This window comes from Stegostoma tigrinum, chromosome 9, assembly GCF_030684315.1.
Source record: "Stegostoma tigrinum isolate sSteTig4 chromosome 9, sSteTig4.hap1, whole genome shotgun sequence".
In the NCBI taxonomy this organism is placed as follows: Eukaryota; Metazoa; Chordata; class Chondrichthyes; order Orectolobiformes; family Stegostomatidae; genus Stegostoma; species Stegostoma tigrinum.
In genome coordinates, this window is record NC_081362.1 from 34,402,136 (window position 1) to 34,428,683 (window position 26,548).

At 42.2% G+C, this 26,548-nt stretch overlaps 1 protein-coding gene across 3 annotated transcripts in view; it reads right to left on the bottom strand.

The window, feature by feature from the left end:
• The window catches only part of rsph3 (radial spoke head 3), a 100,976-nt gene that overhangs the window by 62,680 nt on the left and 11,748 nt on the right, over positions 1–26,548 (bottom strand). For all 3 annotated transcript variants that reach the window (XM_059648475.1, XM_059648477.1, XM_059648476.1), the window contains exons 3-5: positions 11,159–11,300; positions 10,654–10,799; positions 4,466–4,669 (exon numbers count right to left, since the gene is read on the bottom strand). In XM_059648475.1, coding sequence (XP_059504458.1) covers positions 4,466–4,669; positions 10,654–10,799; positions 11,159–11,300 — 492 coding nt within the window. The remainder of the gene's footprint in view (positions 1–4,465; positions 4,670–10,653; positions 10,800–11,158; positions 11,301–26,548) is intronic.

Genomic DNA, 26,548 nt, shown 5'->3' on the forward strand with positions numbered 1-26,548 from the left:
GAATGAAAAGATCATCGCAAAAGGCCCTGTGATCTCTTCCTTCCCTTCCCGTAGAATCCTTGGATAAATCCCATCGGGCCTGGGGGACTTATCTATCTTCAAGTTCCTCAAAATTCCCAGTACATCGTCCTTACTAACATCCACCTCCTCTGGCCTACTAGCCTGTCTCACACTGTCCTCCTCACAACTAGGTCCCTTTCAGTTGCGAATACTGAAGGAAAGGATTCATTAAGGATCTCTCCTATCTCTTTAGGTTCCATGCACAAATTCCCATTACAATCCTCAATCAGCCCTACCCTTTGTCTGGTCATTCTCTTATTCCTCACGTACGTGTAAAAAGCCCTGGAGTTTTCCTTGATTCTATCTGCCAAGATTTTCACATGCCCCCTTGCAGCTCTAAGCCCTTTCTTCAGCTCCTTCCTGGCCCTCTTGTATCCCTCTAGAGCCTTCTGTTCCTTGTTTCTTAAACCTTTTACAGACATCCTTTTTCCGCTTAACCATTCGTTTGACCCCTCTTAAAAGAACCAAAGCTCCCTCCTCGTCCACACCTTCCTTGCCTGCTAGGGACAAATATAACATGCATACTCAGTATGCATTTCTTAAACAACCTCCACATTTCGATAGTGCTCGTCCCTGACAGCATCTGTTCCCATCTTACGTTACCCAGTTTTTGTCTAACAGAATTATAATTACTCTTCCCCCAATTATAAACCTTGCGTACGTACCTAGTGGAGAATGTGGGCACTGATCTCACTAGCTCTCGCACGCCAAGCGTTCACAGATGCTGCCAGACCTGCTGAGCTTTTCCAGCAAATTCTCAAATTGTATAATGTCTATGAGAGGCTGTTAAATAATGATGCCATGCTGATAACCCATATTGACCTTTATTTGCCACAGCTTGTAGTTTGGTTCTCCTGGGACTGGAAGGAACTGGGATAAAGTTTAGCAAAGTTGTGGGCCAGTATGTAAACAATCATCCTCTACCCACCATTGACAGCCTCACTATGGAGGTTGTCGATAACTTTACATCCCCTGGAACAACAATTAACAGTTACTTGTCCCTTATAGCTAGTATCAGCATGAGGATTAGTAACTCCACAGTTAAGAATTCATAGAAACATAGAGAATAGGTGCAGCAGTAGGCCATTTGGCCCTTCAAGCCTGCACCACCACTCAATATGATCATGGCTGTTCATGCAATTTCAGTATCCTACTTTCTCTCCATACCCCTTATTCCCTTTATCTACAAGGGCTACAACTAGCTATCTCTTGAATACATCTAAATGAATTGGGTCCAACAACTTTCTGGGTTGGAGAATTCCACAGGTTGAAAACGGATTGAAGAAAAACTTCCTCATCTCAGTCCTGAATGGCTTACCCCTTATTATAGGCTGTGACATCTACTTCTGGACTTTCCCAGCATCAGGAACATCATTCCTGCATCTAGCCTGTCCAGTCCCATCAGGATGTTATGTGTTTCTGTGAGATTCCACCTCATTTTTTGAAATTCCAGGGAGTTCAAGCCTAGTCAATCCAGTTTTTCGTCATATATCAGTCTTGACATACTGAGAATCAGTCTGGTGAACCTTCATTGGACTCCCTCAATAGCAAAATAATGCATTTCCTCAGTAATAGGAAACTAAAACTGCACACAGCATTCACGGTATGGCCTCACCATGGCCCTGTATAACCACAGCAAGACATCACTAGTCCTATACTCAAATCCTCTTGCTATGAAGGCCAGTATGCCATTAGTTTTCTTTACCACCTGTTGCACTGGCATGCCAACCTTGAGCAACTGTTCCACCATGACATCCAGGTCTTCTTGTGCCTCACTTTTTCCTAAACTGTCATCATTCAGATAATAATCTGCCTCCCTGTTTTTGCCAAAGTGAATAACCTCATATTTATCTGTTATATTGCATCTGCCAAGTATTTGCCCACTCAGCCACCCTGTTGAAGTCACCGTACAGTCTGTTAGCATCCTCCACACAGCCCACATTGCCACTCTGCTTCGTGTCGTCTGTGGATTTGGAGATATTGCATTCAATTCTTTCGTCCAAATTGTTATGTATGCCTCCTGACTGCCAACCAGTTCTCTATCCATGTCAATACATTACCTTTAATACCATGGGCTTTAATCTTGCTTACTAATCTCTCGTGTGGGACCTTGTCAAAAACTTTTTGAAAGTCTAGATACACAACATTCATTAATTGATCCCTGTCCACACTACTGATCACATTCTCAAAAAGTTCCAGAAAAATATTTGTTAAAAATGATTTCCTTTTAAGTGAATCCATGCTGACTTGGATCGAACCTGTCACTGCTTTCCAAATGCAGAGTTATTACATTCTTAGTTGACTCCAGCATTTTCCCCACCGATATCTGGCTGACAGGCCTATAATTCCCCATTTTCATTCTCCCTCCTTTTTTAAAAAGTGGGGCATACATTTGCCACCACCCAGTCAGTCCACTGTCTGCAGAATGTTGGAAAATGATCACTTTTGCTGCCACTAATTCTAGGGCCAACATTTCTCAAGTACTTTAGGATGCACAGCATCAGGCCTTGGGGTCTTACCGGATTTTAATCCCATCGATTTCCCCAATACCATTTCCTGACTCATCAGGATTTCCTTCAGTCCTTCCTTCATTCTTGACCCTCTGTCCCCTAGCATTTCCAGAAGGTATCTGTGTCCTCCTTAGTGAAGGCAGATCCAAAGTATTTGTTCAACTGGTCTGCCGTCTCCTTGTTGTCCATTATGAAATTACCTGATTCTAGTTGTAAAAGGTCCTACATTTGTCTTCACCTGTCTTTTTCTCTTCACATAACCATAGAGACTTTGCAGTCAGTTTTTATGTCTTCCACAAGCTTACTCTCGTATTCTATTTTCCTCTTCCAAATTAAACCCTTTGTCCTTCTCTGCTGAATTTTAAATTTCTCCCAGTCTTCAGGTTTGCTGCTTTTTCTGGTCAATTTAATGCCTCCTCTTTGGCTTTAACACTAGCCCCAATTTCCCTTGTTAAGCCAAGGTGAGTCACCCTCCATTTTACTCTTATGCCAGATAGGGATGTACAATTGTAGAAGTTCATTCACATGTTATTTAAATGTCTGTCATTGCCTGTCCACTGTCAACCCCTTAAGTATCCTTGGCCATCTTATCCTAGCCAATGTGAGTTCATGTCCTCAAAAGTTAGCTTTAAGTTCAGGACCCTAGTCTCAGATTTAACTGTATCACTCTCTGTCTTACTGAAGAATTCTACCATATTTTGGTAACTCTTCCCAAAAAGATTTTGCACCACAGGGTTGCTAATTAATCCTATCTCGTTAATTAAGATCCCGTCCAGCACGGCCTGCTCTCTAGTTGGTTCCTTGATATTTTGGTTAAGGAAATCATCCCTCATACTGCAGGCGATCCTCCCCCATTGCATTGCTACCCATTCGGTTAGTCTAATCAACACGTACGTTGAAGTCACCCAAAATAACTGCAGTACCCTAGTGAAGAAGAAAACCATAGGCTGTTTGAAGTCAACTGAGTCAGCAGATGAGTGGGTACAACGGTGAATGAAGTTCAACCTGGAGAGGTAGGAGAAAATGTATTTTGGAAAGCCTTACAAAGAAAGGAAACACAGAAAATGATAGTTCCTCTATGCTTCAGTAGCCTGAGAGACCTTTAAGTGTATATCCATAAATCCCTGAATGTGGCTGGAGAGGTCGACAAGATGTTCAAAGCAGCACATCCGACACTTGAAACTGTTAGCCTTGTCACAGAATATGAAATTCAGGAGGTCATGTCTAAACTATACAAGACACTACTCAGGTCAGCTCTTACCAAGAAAGAGAAAACATGCGATTATGTTAGAGAGGATATAAAGAAAAAGAATTTACAAGGCTGTTGTATGGACTGGAAAATTTTGATTATGAGAAAAAAATTAGACAGTTTGGCCTTATTTTCTTGAGAACCTATGAAGTTGAGGGGATAATTAATTGAAGCTTATAGCAAGACCATACACGCCTTGATTGAAGGGTCCGTAGACTTTAGATAAGTGGTAGGAGGATTAGAGGAAATGTGAGGGGGAACAGTTACTCCCAGAGGGTGGGGGGAACTGGAACTGAGATGGTAGCAGAGGCAGAAACTTACAGTATTTAAAAATATACTTGAATATGCACTTGAGGTACTGTAACTCATGAAGCTTAGAAGCAAGAGCTTGAAAGTGGGATTAGGCTAGATGGCTGCCAGTACTTGTCAGCCAGCATGCAGACGTGATGAGTTTACATAAAGTAATCTTTGAGATTCTACAACTTCTGTGAATTAAGTGTCAATTCATAATAATCTACCTCTTAATCATCTATTAAAAACAAAGTTATTTACATTTTTCTCAAACTCTGAACATCTTTACACAATTTTGCACAGTGAAAGGAAAAGTGTATTTTATGTAAAAACCTTATGCAGGAATGACTTGTACCTTTTCCTCTCTGTGCCGTCTCTCCTTCTCTTCCATACGTTGTACTTCTGCTAGCTCGGCATTGCGAAGCTCCTCAAAGTCACGTTGCAAGGCACGCAGGTTAGCCAGTTCCTCCTCCTCCATAACCTCTAGTAGAGCTTGTTCAATAGTTTTTCCCACTAGCACCTCCAACACTGGTTTCACTTCAATGTCAAAGTCAAAGAGCTGGAAAAAGTTAGGCAAACGGTACTGAATCATTGGAGGAGAAGCAATCATGACAACACGAAGGCTCAATATCAAATCCACACCACCTTTTACTACCTGCTTACTATGCAGTTAGAACAGTCAGACATACAGGTCTGCCACACAGGTAAAGACCCTTCAGCTCATAGGTGATTTTGAATGGCATGGACACAACCAAAAACTATTTTAAAGATTAGATTCCTTATAGTGTGGAAACAGACCTTTCGGCCCAACAAGTCCACACCGCCCCTTGAAGCATCCCACCCAGACCCATCCCCCTATAACCCACACACGCCTGAACACTACGGACAATTTAGCATGGCCAATCCTCCTAACCTGCACATCTTTGGACTGTGGAAGGAAACCCACGCAGACACGGGGGAACGTGCAAACTCCACACAGACAGTCGCCTGAGGCGGGAATCGAACCCAAGTCTCTGGTGCTGTAAGGCTGCAGTGCTAACCATTGAGCCATCTTGCCACCCTAAATTTATTTTTGTTTTACCACTGAGTGGAACAGGTGATGAAGATGCTCACAACAAAATAGAAAATGGAGTGATAAAAGTGGTAAAGGAGTGACTGAATGCAAAACAGGTGTAATAATACTTTTGAAAAGGAGGAAATGGGTCTGCTCTACTAAAGCCAACAAGAGACAGCAGGTGAGGGAACTTAATCAAAAATGGAGGACAGAGTTAAGGCTCTGAAGTTGCTGAACTCATTGTTGAGGCTTGAAAGCTTTGAAGTGCTTCAGTAGAAAATAAGGTGTGTCCCTTCAGCTTGCATTGAGCTTCACTGAAACAAATTTTTAATTCCTGTCTGCCCAGAAGACTGCTAAAGTAGTTCTGCTTTTTAAAAAGTGTTGGTAGAGATGAACCAGGAAATTACAGGCTGGTGAGTGTCATGTCAGTGGTAGGGAAACTATTGCAGAAAATTCTGAAGGAACGAATTAAATGAAGAAGAGTCTCATGATTACAAGTGCCTTGCTTTGAATAGTACATTAAACTAAAATCACATCTGTCCTCTCAGTAATAATGAAAAAAATGTTAATGCACAATTTCCTGGTGTCTTGGACGATATTTATCAGTAGTTGCTTGGATCACCTGCCAGTTGATGGCACTCCAAGGTAGGCCAGATCAGATCAGATCCTAGAGTGAGACTTGACTTCATTGATTATGTATTTTTAAAATTTTATTTAAGGGTGTAGTCACTGAATCATAGTTACACAAGGCTGTGGAGTTTCTTTAACAACAGAACAGAAGTTTATTAAACAAAAGCCAAATACAGAAAAAAAACAACTGATAAGAATCAGAAGAGGTAATGAGCTCACAATAAAAATCCCTCCATACCCAGAATCAAAGTAATGGAACTTCTCTAGACTGCCTCCAATGCCAGTAATATCTGCCCTTAAATAACAGGAATAATACTTCATAGTATTCTATCTGTGGTTGGACTAGTGGCCTGTATAGTTTTATCAAAACCTGCCTCTGAAATACAGGCTAATATTCCATTTGCCTTCTCATGACCGATTGAATGCAGATGCTAATTTTATGCCTAAGAACCCTCAAATCCCTCGCTGCTGTAGCTTTCTGCAGGCTTTTCCCATTTAAATAATCTTCAGCTCCTCCATCCGTCTTGCCAATTTGCATAACCGCAAATTTTCCCACATTACATACCAACTGCCAAGTTTTTACCCATTCATTTCGCTTGTCTATACTCTTCTGCAGACTCTTGGTATCATCCTTGCTGCTTGCATCCTCACTTATTTATGTGTCATGTGCACACTTGGCGATAGCGCCATCACTCATCCTATTTTCCAACACTTGGCCCATAGCCTTGTATACCTTGGCATTGCAAGTGCACATCTAAATACTTAAAATGTTGAGGTTTCTGAATCTACTACTTTTATAGGCAGTGGGTTCTAAATTCGCAACACCCTGTGGGTGAAAACAAGGTATTCGTCGTATTTCCTCAAAATATTCTGCCCCTTACCTTAAAAACTATGCTCCCTGGTCACTGATGCCTCCATTGAACAGGTAATGTCTCTTGTCTACCCTAAGTTTGCCTCAAAATTTTATGCAGCTCCATCATGTCAAAGAAAACAACCTCAGTCTGTCCAATCTCTTCAGGACTGAAACTCTAGTTCAGGTAACATCCTGGTAAATCTCTTCAGCATCCTCATGTGTTATCACATACCTTCTATAATATGGATTGCAAAATTTCACACAATACTCTAGCTGTTATCTCCTTGCTCTTAGCAGTACTCCTTGGCCAATAAATACAAGTACCATACGCCTTCTTAACCACTTTATCCACATCCTGATGCTGTTAAGGACCAGTATGCACACAAGCACACCAACTTTCCTCTGATGCTAGGTGCTTTCCAGAGTCTTAACATTATATATTCGCTCACCTTGTTTGTCCTGCCAAATACATCATCTCTCATTTGTCCAGAGAGAAACCCCTTTTTTAAACTGACAAAAAGAAAGCACACAGTCTCATCACTTCAATGCCCATCTTGATTTAGTGTATTTGATATGATTCCAGCTTCAGCAAACCTGCGCACAATTCTAGCAATATTTCCTTAAATTTGCAATCAAATCACCTTGTAGAAAAGGTAGTTTCCCTTCTTAATTGTCTGCCATAAATGTAGTTATACACCTTCTGCAAGTACATCCTGGTCTCTCTCTGAACAGCATTTCAGCATTTAGCTACTCCATGCCTTTTCAAATCTATTTTGCTTTTCTATATTTTTAGAACCAAAGTTAGCAACTTCACACTTTCCTATGTTATGCTCTATTTGCCACTTTGTTGCACATTCATTCATTTAATCTAACCACATCTTTGCAGCCTTGGTGTCTTTCTCACAGCTTACATTCTTGCATAGCTTTGTATTGTTAACAAATGTAGATAAATGATGCTCTCTCTCTCCAAAATCACTGATATAGAAATTGTAAATATCTGAAGCTCTAGCACTAATTTCTGGCAGCACCCTCCTAGTCATAACCTGCCAACTTGAAAATGTCCCATTCATATGTCCTCATTGCTTTCTCAGTGTGGAAATATCCATGTCAATATATTATTCCTAACACCAAGTGACTGTATCTTGCATTCAGTCAGAAAACTGATAGTTGTTAAACATGACTTTATCTGAGCATGATACAATCATAGAATTTATTATTAAACAAGTCGTAATAATGCTATCATTTTTCCAGTTACTGGCATAATGCCAGACAAACTGGTCTGATGTTCCCAGTTCTCTAACTACCTCCTTTCTTGAAAAGGAATGTTAATTTTGCTAACTTCAAATTGCTGGGATCATTCTAAAAGCTAGGGAATTTTGGAAAATTGTAACTACTGTGTTTTAGCTACCTCTTTCATAATTCCTTTACTTAAGTCGTCTATTCAAAGGAATTTGTCAGCTTTTAGTCTCGAGTATGTCATAACGTGGCCCTGTTGGTATTTTAATTACTTAGAAGTTCCTCACTTTTAAATAATCCATTGGTTACCCTCAATTTCTGATACATGATCTTTTGCTGTGAAGTCAGAGAAAATATTTGTTCAGCTCCTCTTGCAATTCCTCATTCCATACATTAACTTGCCCTACCTCTGTTTCTAAAGTATCACTGCTTCCTCTAAGCTACTCTTCTCATTTTGTATTATACTTGTAAAAACCCTACACAGTATGTTTAATATGCCTATATAGTTTGCTTTCATATTCTATTTTCCCCATTTTAGCCAATCTCTTGGCTGCCTTTTGTTAGTTTCTAAAACATTTTCAAACCTTAATTCTACAGTTATACCTTATAACAGACTTTTTTTTAAGGCTGTGGTCAACTTTACTCAGAAACCACGTTATATTTCATTGAATTCTTTTTAGAAACAGGAACATATTCATGTTGAACGTCTTGAAATTCTTCATTTGCTGTTCCCACTTCTTACTTACTGCTATTATTTTTTAATTATTTAAACCAAATTTAGCAAGTTTTACCCTCATACCAGTCATTGGCTATGTTTAAGATTCTTGTTTTGGACTTGGCTATTACACCATCAAATGTGCTGGAAGACTGGTGGGTGGCTAATGTAGTACCATTATTTTAGAAAAGTGGTAAGGAAAAACCAGGAAACTACAGACCAGTGACTCTGACAATAGCAGTGGGTAAGTAAGTGCAGGGGATTCTGAGGGGACAGGACTTACTTGTATTTAGAAAGGCAAGGGCTGATGAGGAATAATCAATATGACTTTGTGTATGGGAAATTATGTCTCACGAACTTGAATGGAGGTTTTTTTTGAGGATGATTGATGAAGGCAAAGTGGTAGATGTTCTCTATATGGACTTCAGCAAGGCATTCATCAAGGTTCCCTGTGGTAGACTGCTAGGTTAGATTATATGGAATTCAGGGGGAGGTAGGCAATTGGATACAAAATTGGCTAGGAGAGCATGGGTGGTGCTATAGGGTTGTTTTTCAGATTGGAGGCCCGTGATCAGCGGTGTGCCGCAAGCATGGTGCTGGGTCTACTGCTTTTCAACATTTATAGAAATGATTTGGATGTGAATAAAGGGAGGTATGGTTTGAAGGTTTGCAGATATGCAGATCACAGCAAAACCAGTGGCAGAGTGGACAGTGGGAGAAGGTTATCTAACAGTACAATGGGACCTTGATTAGGGGGCTAATGGACTGAGAAGTGGCAGACAGAGTTTAATGTAGATAAATGTGAGGTGCTGCATTTTAGTATGGGCAAGATTTATACAGTTAATGGTAAGATCCTGAGGAGTGATGGTGTACAAAGAGACTGAGGGGTGTAGGTGCATAGTTCCTTGAAAGTGGAGTTGCAGGTAAACAGGATGGTGAAGGCAGCATTTGGCATGCTTGCCTTCATTGGTCAGAACATTGAGAATAGCAGTTGGGATGTCATGTTGAGGCTGTTCAGGCCACTGATAAGGCCACTTTTAGACTACTACATTCAATTCTAGTCTCCATGCTATAGAAAATATGTTGTTAAACTTGAAAGGATTCAGAAAAGATTTACAAGAGAACGTTGCTGGGATTGGAGGGTTTGAGCTATAGGGAGAGGCTGACTTTATAGAGCTTTTAAAATCATGAGGGGCATGGATAAGGTGAACAGCCAAGGTATTTTTCCCAAGCTAGAAGAGTTCAAAATTAGAGAGCATAGATTTAAGGAGAGAGGGGAAAGATTTAAAAAAAGGGACCTGAGGGGCACCTTTTCTTGCAGAGGATGATGTATGAATGGAACAAGCTGCCAGAGGAGATGATGGCGATGGATATGATTACAACATTTAAAAGGCACCTGGATAGGTACATGAACAGGAAGAGTTTAGAGGGATATAGGCCAAATGCTGGAAAAATGGGACTAGACCAGTTTCGGATATCTGGTCAGTGCAGGCAAGTTGGACGAAAGGGTCTATTTCTGTGCAAAAAAGCTCTATGACCCTATATGGATTTAACCTGTACTTTGAGCACTTTTTCCTGGGAATGTTTTTATTACCAGATTTCTAATTTGCTCTGTGCCAACATAGGGAGTTGATAATTTAATGATAATGTCACTGAGCAAATAAACCAGTACCTGAGACTAAGGCTCATGTGTTTGAATCCCACCATGAAAGATGGTGAAATTGGAATTTTAAAAAAATCCATCTGGTTCAATAATAAAGTTCAGGGAAGGAAACCTACCGTCCTTACCCTTGTCTGGCCTACATGCGACTCCATATCCACACAAGGGGTTGATGCTTAAAGGCAATTAGGGTTGGGTACAAAAATGCTGGCTCAACTGGCAACATCCGCATCTCATGAACGATTGAACACAATGCTATGTCTAAAATAAAAACATTCCCTAGCTCATTTATCACCATGAAAACACCTTTTAAAGGTCATTATCCAGACCACTTTGTCAAATTGATGTAGAACAACATATTTAAACATATACTCTACATGCTTTGTATGACATACTTCTCCTTCTTCAATCTGCGTAGCAACATCCTTGCCCGTTTTTCCAGGAATAAAAAGGGGTGTTTGTGGTTTATCCAAAAATGCATCTGTTTGTGTATCAACATCAACTTCTTCTATACGATCACTGAGTTCTTCCAGATACAATTCTGTTCAATACAGAAATTAAGATTAGCTTGGAATTTATTAATGTTAATATTCATTCAAACTTGACATTCGTAAGATATTTCAGTCTCTTCTTACTAGTTTCTTTTCTTGCAAGATAGCAGTTACATACTTATTAATCAGTAAGGTATAGTAATCTGTAGAGCCAACACTACAGCTGATCCTGTCCCGGTCTGCAAGTAACATCAATGCACATACATACAGAAAGTATTGTTTGAAAACAACCAAATCTCAAAATCAACCTATGGCCTCTAGAATCCCATTAAAACACTTGGAAATGCAGCATCCTGAAGCAGCAGGCTTGGAAGGATGAGCATTTCGTGCCATTTTGAACTAATCATACCAGTTTGTACTTCTGTGTGTATCCTTCCTTCCACAGGGTGTGGGGTTCCAGTTCGCTGTTGTGCTTTAGCTCGCCTCCTGGCAACAGCCCTCCTCTGAATTTCATGCTGTCGTTGGATCTCAATAGGGTCAGGCTGGGCCGTCTAAAAAATTGAATAGGATGTGAAAAATGTTTTTAAAAGAGGTATAGACCTAATAAATAAATAAAATAAAGTATGCTACCTGAAAAGAGGATTGTAAAAGCTCAACACACGCCGAAATAACAAGTATATTACTGAAGTTGGAGAACGCACCTGAGAAATGCACATTCCAATTACTCTTCACTGTCCCCCCCAACCCCCGCCAAAAACCTGTACTTGAATATTTTTGAGATTATCTTAAATTCAAACATTGTCTTGCTGGCCAGCAAGACAATCACCATTTATCCTATAATAAACTCATTTCAGAAAATTCAACAATATACTTCGTCATGTCTCATTGATGGCTGCAACTTGTTATTCTGTTACATACCGACAACTTTACGTTGAGTTTTTTTTAAACATTCAATATATATCCATCCTATAATGGAATTCATTTGAAACATTCAAAGCCATATATTCTATGTTGGTAACAGGTCATGTAGTCTAGTTTGTCAATGCAGTTTGTAGAGTATCTACGCCAAATGGACCACAGCATTTCAAGAAAGCAGCTTACCAGCATCTTCAAGGGCAATTATGGACAGCCAATACATTTTGGCCTAGCCAGCAAAATTACACAAATCTTTAAAAAAAATCATACAATTGCTATGGTACAGAAGTGGGAGTTTGGGCAGGCATCCCACAGGTCTACACTGAATCTCCCAATGAGTATTACGACTTAATGGCAATCACCCTGTTTTTTTCACCTTAACACTGCATATTATTTAAATTAAATAAGACCAAACCGTAATGCCCACTTGAATGTCCCATTTCAGCCTCCACAACACTACCTGGCTGTGCATTCCAAACTCTCAACATGTGCAGTACATAAATGCATTCTCAATCTTCCCCTCATCAAAAATAAAACCAATCCCAATTTCTCCAAACTAACTTACTTCATAAATGAAGCTATACCCTCAAGTTTAAAAGAATGAGAGAAGATCTAATTGATGAATTATGAAGATGCTTTAGTAGCGCAGCATGGTGCCTCAGTGATTAACACTGCTGCCTCACAGCCCAAAGGAACAGGAGTTCGATTTCACCCTCAGGCAACTGAGTGGGTGGAGCTTGTATATTCTCTCCATGACTGCGTGGGGCTCCTCCGGATGGTCCTGTTGCCTCCCACAATATAAAGATATGCGAGTTACATGGATAGTCCAAGCTAAATTGCCAATACTGTCCAGGGAGTTGCAGGGATAGGGTGGGGTCTGAGTGATAAAGACCACAATGGTGTATGCCTAATAAAATTGCTCTCTCTCTCTCTCTGTCCTGACTTCTGCACACACACACTAAAGTCTCTGTGCCCAATACAGCCCCTCCAGCCTGCTGCCCTTGGCCTTCTAGATGGAAGTGGTCGTGGGTTTGAAAGCCATTGTCTACTTTTACAGTATACCTTATAAATAGTTCACACTGCTGCTACAGAATCAGTGAAGGAAGGGGTGAATGTTTGTGGATGTAGTGCCACTCAAATAGGCTGCATTTTCCTGGTGTCAAACTTCTTCAGTCAGGAGTATTCCATTACACTCCTGACTTGTGCCTTGTAGACAATGGATAGGCTTTGGGAGTTAGGAGTTGAGATGCTCGCTTCAGGATTCCTAACCTCTGACTTGTACTTTTAGAACAAAGAACTGTACAGCATAGGAACATGCCCTGTGATCCACAATGTTGTGCTGAACATGATGCCAATAAATTAATACCTTCTGCCTACCAGTGGCCCATATCCCTCTGCTCCTTGAATATTCGTGGGCTTATCTAAAAAAATCCCTTAAATACTCCAAATATATTTGCCTCTACGACCACCCCTGGTAGCTTGTTCCAGACTCCTACCACTGTACAATCCTTGCCCCTCATATCTCCTTTGAACTTTCCTCCCTCAGCTTAAATGCACATCTCCCAGTAACAGACAGTTCAACTCTGGGGGGATTAAAAAAGATTTGATTGGTAACCCCAGCTATGCATCTCATAATTTTATAGATTTTTATCAAGTCTCACCTCAGCCTCCGCTGCTGCAGAGAAGACATCCTGCATTTTTCTTGCCTCCTCCTTATAGTCTAATCAGGCAGAATCATTGTAAACCTCCTCTGCATCCTCTCCAAAGCCTCCACATTGTTCCTGTAATCTAGAACTGAACCAATACTCTAAGTGTGTGGCCTGACCAAAGTCTTATAAAGCTGCAACAGGACAACACAACTCTTGTACTCAATTCCCCAGTCAATAAAAGGCAAACATCTCAAAACACTCTGGCTACTTGCAGGGAGCTATGGATTTGAAACCCAAGATCCCTCTGTACACCAATGCTGTTCAGGGTTCTGCCATTAACTGTATACTTTTCCTTAGCATTTGATCTCCCAAAACATTGCATCTCACACTTTTCCAGACTAAACTCCATTTGCCATTTCTTTGTCCATATCCCTACTGATCTTTACTCTACTGTATCCTTTGACAACTTTCTACACTGTCCACAACTCCACCGATCTTTGCATTGTCTGCAAACTCAGACATTCATCCATGTCATCTATGTATATCACAAACAGCAGAGGTCCCAATACAGATCTCTGCAGAAAAGGGCTAACGGTAAGATTCTTAGCAGTGTAGATGAGCAGAGAGATCTCGGTGTCCACGTACACAGATCCTTGAAAGTTGCCACCCAGGTTGACAGGGCTGTTAAGAAGGCATACAGTGTTTTAGCTTTTATTAATAGAGGGATCCAGTTCCCGAACCAAGAGGTTATGGTGAAGTTGTACAAAACTCTGGTGCGGCCGCACTTGGAGTATTGTGTACAGTTCTGGTCACCGCATTATAAGAAGGATGTGGAAAGTTTGGAAAGGGTGCAGAGGAGATTTACTAGGATGTTGCCTGGTATGGAGGGAAGGTCTTACGAGGAAAGGCTGAGGGACTTGAGGCTGTTTTCATTAGAGAGAACAAGGTTGAGAGGTGACTTAATTGAAACATATAAAATAATCAGAGGGTTAGATAGGATGGATAGGGAGAGCCTTTTTTCTAGGATGGTGACGGCTAGCACGAGGGGGCATAGCTTTAAATTGAAGGGTGAAAGATATAGGACAGATGTCAGAGGTAGTTTCATTACTCAGAGAGTAGTAAGGGAATGGAACGCTTTGCCTGCAACGGTAGTAGATTCGCCAACTTTAGGTACATTTAAGTCGTCATTGAACAAGCATATGGATGTACATGGAATAGTGTAGGTTAGATGGGCTTGAGATCGGTATGACAGGTGGGCACAACAATCGAGGGCCGAAGGGCCTGTACTGTGCTGTAATGTTCAATGTTCTAAAACCACTAGTCACAGACCTCCAGCCAGAAAAACACCTTTCTATTCCACCTGCTGCCTTCTGTGAAGAAGTCAATTCTGAATCCATGCAGCCAAGTCACCATGGATCCCATACATCTTAGTCTTCATGACGAACCTACCACGAGGGGCTTTGTCGACAGCTGTACTAAAATCCACGTAGACAACATTCGTGGCTCTACCTCACTGGTCACCTTTGAATTTCTTGAGGTGATCAATCAAGTTAGTAAGACATGACCTGACCTGCACAATGCCATGCTCACATACCATAATTAAGCAATGCGTTTCCAAATGCAACTAAATCCTAGTCCTCAGAACTCTCTCCAACAGCTTACCAACCACCAATGAAGCTCACTGGTCTATACTTTACTAAATTATCTCTATTTCCCTCTTGAACAGTGGAACAACATTAGCTACCTGCCAATCGTCTGGGACCTCTCCAGGAGCTAGTGAAGATACAAAGATCTTGGTCAAGGCCCCAACAAACTCCTCTCAATAACCTCGGGTAAATTTCACTGGGCCCTGGGAACTTATCCACCTTAATGCTTTAAAAGGAACCCAATACCACTTCTTTCTTGATCTCAAAATGCTGTAACATATTTGCATGCTCCACAAATCTCACTATCTTTCATTTCCTTCTCATGGGTGAATACCAATGTAAGTACTCATTTAGGGTCTCACTACATCCTCTGCCTCCAAGCTCAAGTTCCTCATGGGTGGGGGGGGGGGGGGGGGGGGGGGGGGTTAATCCTCGCACGGCAAAATTAAACAAAATAATCTAATTCATGTCTAATGATTTAAACTCAATAACTTTTGTTTTCAGACCCATTCATACAAAAGCAGAAAACCAATGATTAAGGAATAAAAATAACAGAAAATAACAAAAAAAGTGGTCAAATTACTTAAAGTGGCTTTCACAATGCATTGTTTCACCAGCGTATATTATTACTTCTTGAATGATTTTCTGAAGATGTCAATCAGAGCCACATTTTCAATTCACTGAGGAGGTTTCAGCAATACTTCTAAGCATCTCACCCCATGACTCTGCATACAAGGGCTAACCTACCTCGGCTGCACATCCCTAGACACTATGGGCAATTTAGCATAGCCAATCCACCTAAACTATTCATCTTTAGGCTGTGGGATGAAACCCAAGTACCTGGAGCAAAACCCACAGACATGGGGGAAAGTGTGCAACCTCTGGGTGGCACGGTGGCTCAGTGGTTAGCACTGCAGCCTCACAGCGCCAGGGACCCAGGTTCAATTTCAGCCTCGGGTGACTGTCTGCATGGAGTTTGCACATTCTCCCCATGTCTGCATGGGTTTCCTATGGTTTCCTCCCACAGTCCAAAAATGTGCAGGCTAGGTGGATCATAAGACCATAAGACATAGGAGTGGAAGTAAGGCCATTCGGCCCATCAAGTCCACTCCACCATTTAAATCATGGCTGATGGGCATTTCAACACCACTTCCCTGCACTCTCCCCGTAGCCCTTGATTCCTTCTGAGATCAAGAATTTGTCGATCTCTGCCTTGAAGGCATCCAACGTACCGGCCTCCACTGTACTCTGCAGCAATGAGTTCCACAAGCCCACCATTCTCTGGCCGAAGAAATGTCGTCTCATTTCAGTTTTAAATTTACCCCCTCTAATTTTAAGGCTGTGCCCACGGGTCCTAGTCTCCCTGCCTAACAGAAACAACTTCCTAGCGTCCACCTCTTCTAAACCATACATTATCTTGTAAGTTTCTAATATATCTCCCCTCAACCTTCTAACCTCTAATGAGTACAATCCCAGGATCCTTAGCTGTTCATCTTACTTTAAACCTACCATTCCAGGGATCATCCGTGTGAATCTCCACTGGACACGCTCCAGGACTAGTATGTCCTTCCTGAGGCGTGGGGGCCCAAAATTGGACACAGTATTCTAAATGGGGCCTAACTAGAGCCTCATAAAGCCTCAGAAGCACATCACTTACATTCCAACCCTCTTCAGATAAACGACAACATTACATTCACTTTCTTAATTACGGACTCTACCTGCAAGTTAACCTTTACAGAATCCTGGACCAACACTCCCAGATCCCTTTGCACTTCTGAATTGCGAATTTTCTCACTGTTTAAAAAATAGTCCATGCCTGTATTCTTTTCTCCATAGTGCAGAACTACACATTTACTCACATTGAATTTCATCAGCCATTTCCTGGACCACTCTCCTAAACTGTCTAAATCTTTCTGCAGCTTCCCCACCTCCTCAGTACTACCTGCCTGTCCACCCATCTGAACCCTGCGGGACACCACTCGTCACCGGTTGCCATTCTGAAAAAGAGCCTTTTATCCCAACTCTCTGCCTTCTGTCAGACAGCCAATCCTCAATCCAAGCCAGCAGCTCACCTCGAACACCATGGGCCCTCACCTTGCTCAGCAGCCTCCCGTGAGGCACTGTATCAAAAGGCCTTTTGGAAGTCTAGATAGATAACATCTACTGGGTTTCCCCCGGTCTAACATACTTGTTACCTCTTCAAAGAATTTTAACAGGTTTGTCAGGCACGACCTCCCCTTACTAAAACCATGCTGACCTGTTTTAATCTGACCAAGCACTTCCAGGAATTTAGAAATCTCATCCTTGACAATGGATTCTAGAATTTTACCAACTTACCGAGGTTAGGCTAATCAGCCTATAATTTTCCATCTTTTGCCTTGATCCTTTCTTAAACAAGGGAGTTACAACAGCAATTTTCCAATCATCTGGGACTTTCCCTGACTTCAGTGACTTTTGAAAGATCACGACCAAAGCCTCTGCTATTTCCTTAGCCACCTCCCTCAGAACTCTAGGATATAGCCCATCGGGGCCAGAAGATTTATCAATTTTTAGACCCTTCAGCTTTTCTAGCATTTTCTCTTTTGTAATGCCTACCGTACTCAACTCTGCCCCCGGCTCTCCCTAATTGTTGGCATACTACTCATGTCTTCCACCGTGAAGACTGACGCAAAGTACTTATTAAGTTCTTCAGCTATTTCCTTATCTCCCATCACATGCCTTCCAGCATCAATTTGGAGCAGCCCAAATCTATTTTTGCCTCTCGTTTGTTTCTTATGCATTGAAAGAAGCTTTTACTATCATTTCTAATATTACTAGCTAGCCTACCTTCATATTTGATCTTCTCCTTCCTTATTGCTCTCTTTGGTTATTGTCTGTCTGTTTTTGTAGCCTTCCCAATCTTCTGATTTCTCAGTGCTCTTGGCCACTTTATAGGCTGTCTCTTTTTCTTTGATACATTTCCTGACTTCCTTTGTCAGCCACGGGTGTCTAATCTCTCCCTGGATAATCTTTCTTTTCTTTGGGATGAACCCCTGTACTGTGTCCTCAATTACACTCAGAAACCCCTGCCATTGTTGGTCTACTGTCTTCCCCGCTAGGCTCTGCTTCCAGTCGATTTTCGTCAATTCCTCTCTCATGCCCCTGTAATTACCTTTATTTAACTGTAATACCATTACATCCAATTTTGCCTTCTCTCTTTCAAACTGCAGACTGAACTCTACCATATTATGATCGCTGCCTCCTAAGTGTTCCCTTACTTTAAGGTCTTTTATAAAGTCTGGCTCATTACATAGCACTAAGTCCAGAGTAGCCTGCTCCCTTGTGGGCTCCATCACAAGCTGTTCCAAAAAGCCATCCTGCAAACATTCTATGAATTTTCTTTCTTTGGATCCACCAGCAACATTATTCACCCAATCCACCTGCATATTGAAGTCCCCATGATCACCATGACCTTGCCTTTCTGACATACCCTATTTATTTCTTGGTGCATCTTGCGCCCCTGGTCCCAATCACTGTTAGGAGGTCTGTACATAACTCCCATTATAGTTTATTTGCCTTTGTGTTTCCTCATTTCCACCCACACAAACTCCACATCTTCTAACCCTATGTCATTTAGCGCCGTAGACTTAATTCCATTCTTAACTAACAAGGCAACCCCACCCCCTCTGCCCACCTCCCTACCTTTTCAATACGTTGTGAATCCTTGGATGTTTAACTGCCAGTCCTGAGCTCCCTGCAACCATGTCTCTGTGATGCCTACCACATGATAATCATTCAAGAGGATCTGTGCTGTTAATTCATCTACTTTGTTGCAAATACTACGAGCATTTAGATAAAGCGTCTTAATGCTAGCTTTCTTATTATTAGAGAGGTTGGAAATCCCAAGATGTCTTAAGCTATACTTCCTTTTTGCTGTATTCCAAGTCTGCCTCGAGCTTAAATCCACTTGTACACATGCTATCCTGTTGCTTAGCTTTCCATTTAACTCCATACTCCCTGTCTCACTTTCCTTTCCCCCCCGACTCACTAGTTTAAAAGCCCTACTGACCACCCTATTTATCCTTTTTGCTAGAACACTGGTTCCAGATTGGTTCAGGTGGAGACCATCCCAATGGTACAGATCCCCCCCGGTTCCAAAACCGATGCCAATGCCCCATGAAATGGAATCCCTCTTCCCACACCAATCCCTTAGCCATGTGTTTACTTCCCTAACTTTCTTTTCCCTATGCCAATTGGCACGTGGCTCCGGCAATAATCTGGAGATTATGACCCTTGAGGTCCTGTACTTCAATTACTTTCCTAGTGCTTCATAATCCCTGAACAGGTCCTCTACCCTAGCTTTGCCTATGTTGTTAGTCCCAACGTGGACCACAACAACTGGATCCTCCATCGGTCATGCTAAATTGTCCATAGTGTTCAGGGGTGTGCGGGCTATAGGGGAATGGGTCTGGTTGGGATGCTTCAAGGGGCAGTGTGGACTTGTTGGGCCGAAGAGCCTGTTTCCACACTGTAGGGAATCTAATCTAATCCACACACACAGGGTGGAATCAAACCTGGGCTCCTGGTGCTGTGAGTAACAGTGCTAACCACTGAGCCACTGTGCAGCCCTTGCTGGCAATAAATTCCCAGGTCCTGACCATTCTCATGGCCAAAAATCTACTATCTGGTTAAACGTACTGCTTTCCTTAGAAGCAATGAATTTATGCAACACTTTGATTAAGAACCATCTGCAATTAACTCTTCTTTACGCAGAGAGTTGTGAGAGCATGGAATGCGTTGCCAGCAGCAGATGTGGAAGCAAGGTCATTGGGGTCATTTAAGAGACTGCTGGACATGCATATGGTCACAGAAATTTGAGGGTGCATCCATGAGGATCAATGGTCGGCACAACATTGTGGGCTGAAGGGCCTGTTCTGTGCTGTACTGTTCTATGTTCTATGTTCTAACCTTTAGGCCTGGCCTCAAACAAATAACAGCTGGTTTGTCCCTTTTTCTTTTCCCACAAGTGGGTGCCCATAGTCAAAAGGTCAGTTCATATTTCACAGCTCCAAACCAAAAATTGATTACTGAAAAAGGAAAAAAAAAGAAGAAAAATCACTTAAGGTTCTACACACATGCCAACCAAACTTGGATTGTGATCAGACCTTAACGCAAGCTGGGCATGGAATGCTTCAGTATCTGAACAGTAACAAACAGTGCTGAACATCGTGCAGTGAACATCCCCACTTCTGACTTTATTACGGAGCTTTATTATGGTTATTGATGAAGCAGTTGAAAATGGTTGGGCCAAGGACACTTCCCTGAGGAACTCCTGCAGAGATATTCTGGAGCTAAGACGACTGATCCTCCAACCACCACAACCATCATTTTTTTTTGCCAAGCATGACTTAACTGGTGCAGAATCAATTCCCATTGACTCCAGTTTTGGTAGAGCTCCTTGATGTCAAGGGCAGACATGGCCACCTCAGGTCATAGAGATCTACAGCAGAGAAAGGCCTTTCAACCCATCATGTCCATACCAGTCAAAAACCAATAACCTAACTACTCTAATCCCATTTTCCAGCACTTGGCCAACAGCCTTAAAATGGCCTGGTCTCACAAGTGCGCATCTAAAGACATACTTCATGAATGTTATAAGGGTTTCCATTTCTACCATTCTTATATGCAGTGAGTTCCACATTCCCACACCCTTTGGATGAAAAAGCTTTTCCTCACATCCCCTCTAAATGGGGACCCGGTTTGTATGCCACCACCACACATGGTGGAAAATAAAAATTTGGAATTATGAGTTTAATGAAGGCCATAAACCCATTCTTGATTGCTGGAAAAGCCTGCGTGGATCACTAATGTTGATAAAATGTAGAGCTGGAAGAGGCACAGCGGGTGAGGCAGCATCTGAGGAGCACGAAGTTTGATGTTTCAGGCATGGGAGAGTGTGTATGCGTGTAAGAGAGAGGGGTCCATTGTGGTGGTGGGACAGAATATTGAGCCCTCAGCCAAAACAGTTGCCAAAGGTCTCGTGGCAGACACAGAGGAACTCATCAGACAAATAAGACTCTGGGAATTCTTCCAAGGTGTCAGCAGCAAGCTCAAATGAGACAACCAGTGAACTGGAACAGTTGACAGAGAGATCCATGGTGAAGTAGCCAAAGATGGAGTCGAATTGGACCCCTCCAGAAGGCCGTTGCCCTGGGCTTGACATTTAAGCTCGCGCTGTCAGGGAATGTGGGAACTCCAGAACCATCAGCTGCACTCACAATAGTGCAAAACATCACTCAAGCACAATGCAACACTATCTACGCTTTCAAAACCAATCACAACATTGCCAAACTAACAGACAAAGGAGAAGCCATCGTCACATAGGTGACTGCAAGGAAGTATACTGACAGCAGAACAACCAGGAACACCACAGACAACTACCTGCGGACCCGACCAAAGAACTCACCAATGAACTGAACAGACTGACCAAGACTTTTGATCCGGTCCTTCAGAGTACCCTCTTCAGGCTTGTACTATGTCCTTTCAGCACAGGGAACTTCTACTATCTTCAAGGTGCACTGAAGTGTTCATTCTAGAAGGAAATGTGTGTATCTAAAAATGAGACTGATTCTCAAGAGTGGTCCATGGTAAGTCTGATGGTGAGATGAAACGTTTTGATGTCACTATGGGAGCATTCTTGTAAAGAGATAGAAAGAACTGTTGATGCTGGAATCTGAGGTAACACAGGAATCTAGAGAACACAGCAGACCAGGCAGCAAGATGTGCTGTGTAACTCTAGGTCCACACTGTTGAGATATCCTTGTAAATTTCTTCTGTACTGTTTTCAGTTTAATAACGTCCTTCCTGTAGCAAGGTGACCAAAACTTTACCCGAGCAGAAACATACTGTCTCTTGACTCTCGTTATCTCATTTTTGAAGGCTTCCAATTTTCCAGCCTCCACTTTACCTACAAATATCTTCCCCCAATCAACTTTTGAAAGTTCTGGCCTAATAACATCAAAACGGTCTTACATCCATTAAGGACAATATTACAGTTGCAGAAAGGATGTATGGGGACTCGTCAACTGAGGTAGTATGGGCTGAGGTTAGGAACAGGAAAGGAGAGGTCACTCTGTTGGGAGTTTTCTATAGGCCTCCGAATAGTTCCAGAGATGTAGAGGAAAGGATAGCAAAGATGATTCTCGATAGGAGTGAGAGAGACATGGTAGTTATCATGGGGGACTTCAACTTTCCAAATATTGACTGGGAACACTATAGTTCGAGTACTATAGATTGGACAGTTTTTGTCCAGTGTGTGCAGGAGGGCTTCCTGACACAGTATGTAGATAGGCAAACAAGGGGCAAAGCCACATTAGATTTGGTACTGGGTAATGAGCCTGGCCAGTTGTTAGATTTGGAAGTAGAACATAACAGCACAGTACAGGCCCTTCAGCCCTCGATGTTGTGCCGACCTGTCATACCGATCTCAAGCCCATCTAACCTACACTATTCCATGCACGTCCATATGCTTGTCCAATGACAACTTAAATGTACCTAAAGTTGGCGAATCTACTACCGTTGCAGGCAAAGTGTTCCATTCCTTTACTACTCTCTGAGTAAAGAGCACTGAGTAGGTGAGCACTTTGGTGATAGTGATCACAATTCTGTTATGTTACTTTAGTGATGGAAAGGGATAGGTGTATACCACTGGGCAAGAGTTATAGCTGGGGGAAAGGCAATTACGATGAGATTAGGCAAGATTTAGGGAGCATAGGATGGGGAAGGAAACTGCAGGGGATGGGCACATTAGAAATGTGGAGCTTATTCAAGGAAAAGCTCCTGTGTGTCCTAGATAGGTATGTACCTGTCAGGCAGGGAGGAAGCTGTGGAGTCTGGAAGCCGTGGTTTACGAAGGAGGTGGAATCTCTGGTCAAGAGGAAGAAGAAGGATGAGATGTGAAGGCTCAGTTAGGGGACTTGAGGGTTACAAGGTAGCCAGGAAAGACCTAAAGAGAGAGCTCAGAGGAGCTAGGAGGAGACATGAGAAGTTGTTAGCGGATAGGATCAGGGTAAACCCCAAGGCTTTCTATAGGTATTTAAGGGACAAAAGAATGACACAAGTAAGATCAGGGCCAATCTAGGATAGTAGTGGGAAGTTGTGTGTGGAGTCGGAGGAGATAGGGGAAGCACTAAATGAATATTTTGACAGTATTCACTCTAGAAAATGACAACGTTGTCAAGGAGTACACTGAGATACAGGCTACTAGACTAGGTGGGATTGAGGTTCACAAGGAAGAGGTATTAGAAATCCTTCCGAGGGTAAAGATAGATAAGTCCTCTGGGCCGGTTGGGATTTATCCTAGGATCCTCTGGGAAGCCAGGGAGGAGCTGCCGAGCCTTTGGCATTGATCTTTAACTCGTCATTGTCTACAGGAATTGTGCCAGATGACTGGAGGAGAGCAAATTTGGTTCCCCTGTTCAAGAAGGGGAGTAGAGACAACCCTAGTAATTATAGACCAGTGAGCCTTACCTCAGTTGTTGGTAAAGTGTTGGAAAAGGTTATAAGAGATAGGATTTAGAATCATCTAGAAAAGAATAATTTGATTAGGGATAGTCAGCACGGTTTTGTGAAGGGTAGGTCGTGCCTCACAAACCTTGAGTTCTTTGAGAAGGTGACCAAACAGGTAGATGAGAGTAAACCGGTTGATGTGGTGTATATGGATTTCAGCAAGGCGTTCGATAAGGCTCCCCACAGTAGGCTATTGTACAAAATGCAGAGGAATGGGATTGTGGGAGATATAGCAGTTTGGATCAGAAATTGGCTTGCTGAAAGAAGACAGAGGGTGGTGGTTGATGGGAAATGTTCATCCTGAAGACCAGTTACTAGTGCTGTACCACAAGGGTTGGTGTTGGGTCCACTGCTGTTTGTCACTTTTATAAATGACCTGGATGAGGGTGTAGAAGGATGAGTATGAGTTAGTAAATTTGCAGATGACACTAAAGGTCAGTGGACTTGTGGACAGTGACGAAGGATGCTGTAGGTTGCAGAGAGACACAGATAAGCTGCAGAGCTGGGCTGAAAGGTAGCAGATGGAGTTTAATGCAGACAGGTGTGAGGTGATGCACTGTGGTAGGAGTAACCAGAATGAAAAGTACTGGGCTAATGGTAAGATTCTTGGTAGTGTAGATGAGCAGAGAGATCTCGCTGTCCATGTACACAGATCCTTGAAAGTTGCCACCCAGGTTGACAGGGCTGTTAAGAAGGCATACAATGTTTTAGCTTTTATTAATAGAGGGATCGAGCTCCAGAACCAAGAGGTTCTGCTGCAGCTGTACAAAGCTCTGGTGCGGCCGCACTTGGAGTATTGTGTACAGTTCTGGTCACCGCATTATAAGAAGGATGTGGAAGCTTTGGAAAGGGTGCAGAGGAGATTTACTAGGATGTTGCCTGGTAATGGAGAGAAGGTCTTATGAGGAAAGGCTGAGGGACTTGAGGCTGTTTTCATCAGAGAGAAGAAGGTTGAGAGGTGACTTAATTGAGACATATGAAATAATCAGAGGGTTAGATAGGGTGGAGAGGGAGAGCCTTTTTCCTAGGATGGTGACAGTGAGCACGAGGGGGCATAGCTTTAAATTGAGGGGTGTAAGATATAGGACAGACGTTAGAGGTAGTTTCTTTACTCAGAGAGTAGTAAGGGAATGGAACGCTTTGCCTGCAACGGTAGTAGATTCACCAACTTTAAACGCATTTAAGTCAGCATTGGACAAGCATATGGGCTTACATGGAATAGTGTAGGTTAGATGGGCTTCAGATTGGTATGACAGGTTGGCATAATGTCGAGGGCCAAAGGGCCTGTACTGTGCTGTAATGTTCTATGTAGAGCTTTACCTTTTAGATCCTGTCTATTGTTTTCCATCACTATTTTAAAACTAATAGAATTATGTTCACTGGCCCGAAAATGCTCCCCCAATGACACCTACCCAACCTTAATTCCCAAGAGTAGGTCAAGTTTTGTTACTTCTCTGGTAGGTACATCCACATATTGCAGAAGAAAATTTTCTTGTGCACATAAATTCTTCTCCCTCCAAGCCCTTAACACTACTGCAGTCCCAGTCTGTGTGGAAAGTTAAAATCCGACAATATCTGCCCTGTTATTCTAACAGATAACATATCTGCTTAAAACTTTGTTTCTCAATCTCCCACTGACTATTGGCAGGGTCTATAGTACAATCCCAATGGGGTGCTCATCGCTTTATTATTTCTCACTTCTACCCAAATAAACTTCCCTGAACATATTCCGAGGAATATCCTCCTTAAGTACTGCCATAATATTATCCCTAAACAAAAACACCCTCCTCTTTTGGCCCCCCGTCTACTCTTCCTATTAGCATCCTATACTGTGGAGCTGCTAGTCCTGCTCATCCCTGAGCCACATCTCTAATCACTATGATATATCACAGACCCACATTCCCAACCATGCCCTGAGTTCATTTACCTTAACTGTTGGGTCTTTTGCATTGAAATAAATGCAGATTAATTTATCAGTCCTGCCTCATCCTCGGCTTCGTTTTTGTCTGCACCAACATTTCCCAACGGTACCGGTATCTCTTTCCTCATTATCTACCTGGCTCCAACTTGCAACCCTCCCCAACACCCCAACCAGTTTAAATCCACTCAAGCAGCTATGGCAAATCTCTGCCAGTTTATTAGTCCCCTTCCAATTCGAGCGCAATCTGTAACTTCTTATACAGATCACTTCTACCCAGAAGAGATTCCAATGATCTAAAAATGGGAATCCTTCTCCCCTCCACCAGCTCCTCAGCCGCATATTCATCTGCTCTCTCCTCCTTTTCTTAACCTCACCAGCTCGTTGCACCTGCAGTAATCCAGCTGTTACCACCCTCAAAGACTTTTTTTAAAATTTCAACTTCCTATATTCTCTCCTTGGAATCTTGCAGTTCCGACATGTAAAATTACTTCCTACTGGGCCTTCTCCCCTTTGGGAATATACTATACCCTCTCCAAAATATTTTTTGATTCTAGCACCAGAGAAACAACACACCATTCTGATGTTTACAACTAAAGACAGCTCAACTGACGAACTGTACAAATGTGAGGGAAGAACGGTCAATAGTCTGAATTCTGAAACATGTCACCTTTTCAAAGTTTGAGAGAGACAAGATTCATGCTTTGGTGTCCTGACTTGTAGTGATGTAGTTGTACTGGAGGCAGATCAGAGGAGATTCGTGTGATTGATTCTAAAGATGAATGATTTGTCTTATGAAGAGATTGAGTAGCTTAGGTCTAAGCTTTGGTGTTTAAAAGAATGAGAGGAGATCTAATTGGAAGGAATAACTTCTAAAAGGAATTGACAAAGTAGATAAAGATATTTTTCACCTAAGGCAATACAGAACAAAGGATCACAGTTTTAACATAAGGGATAGCAGACTTTTTTTCTTTACTTCTCTCAAAGGGCTGTGAATCTATGGAATTCCTCACCCAAAGTAGGGTGGATGCTGAAACTTTGAGTAATGTAAGGAGGGGACAAGCAAATTTTTAATTAGTAATGGGTTGAAAGGTTATGGAGAGTGCAAAGGAAAGCGCAGTTGA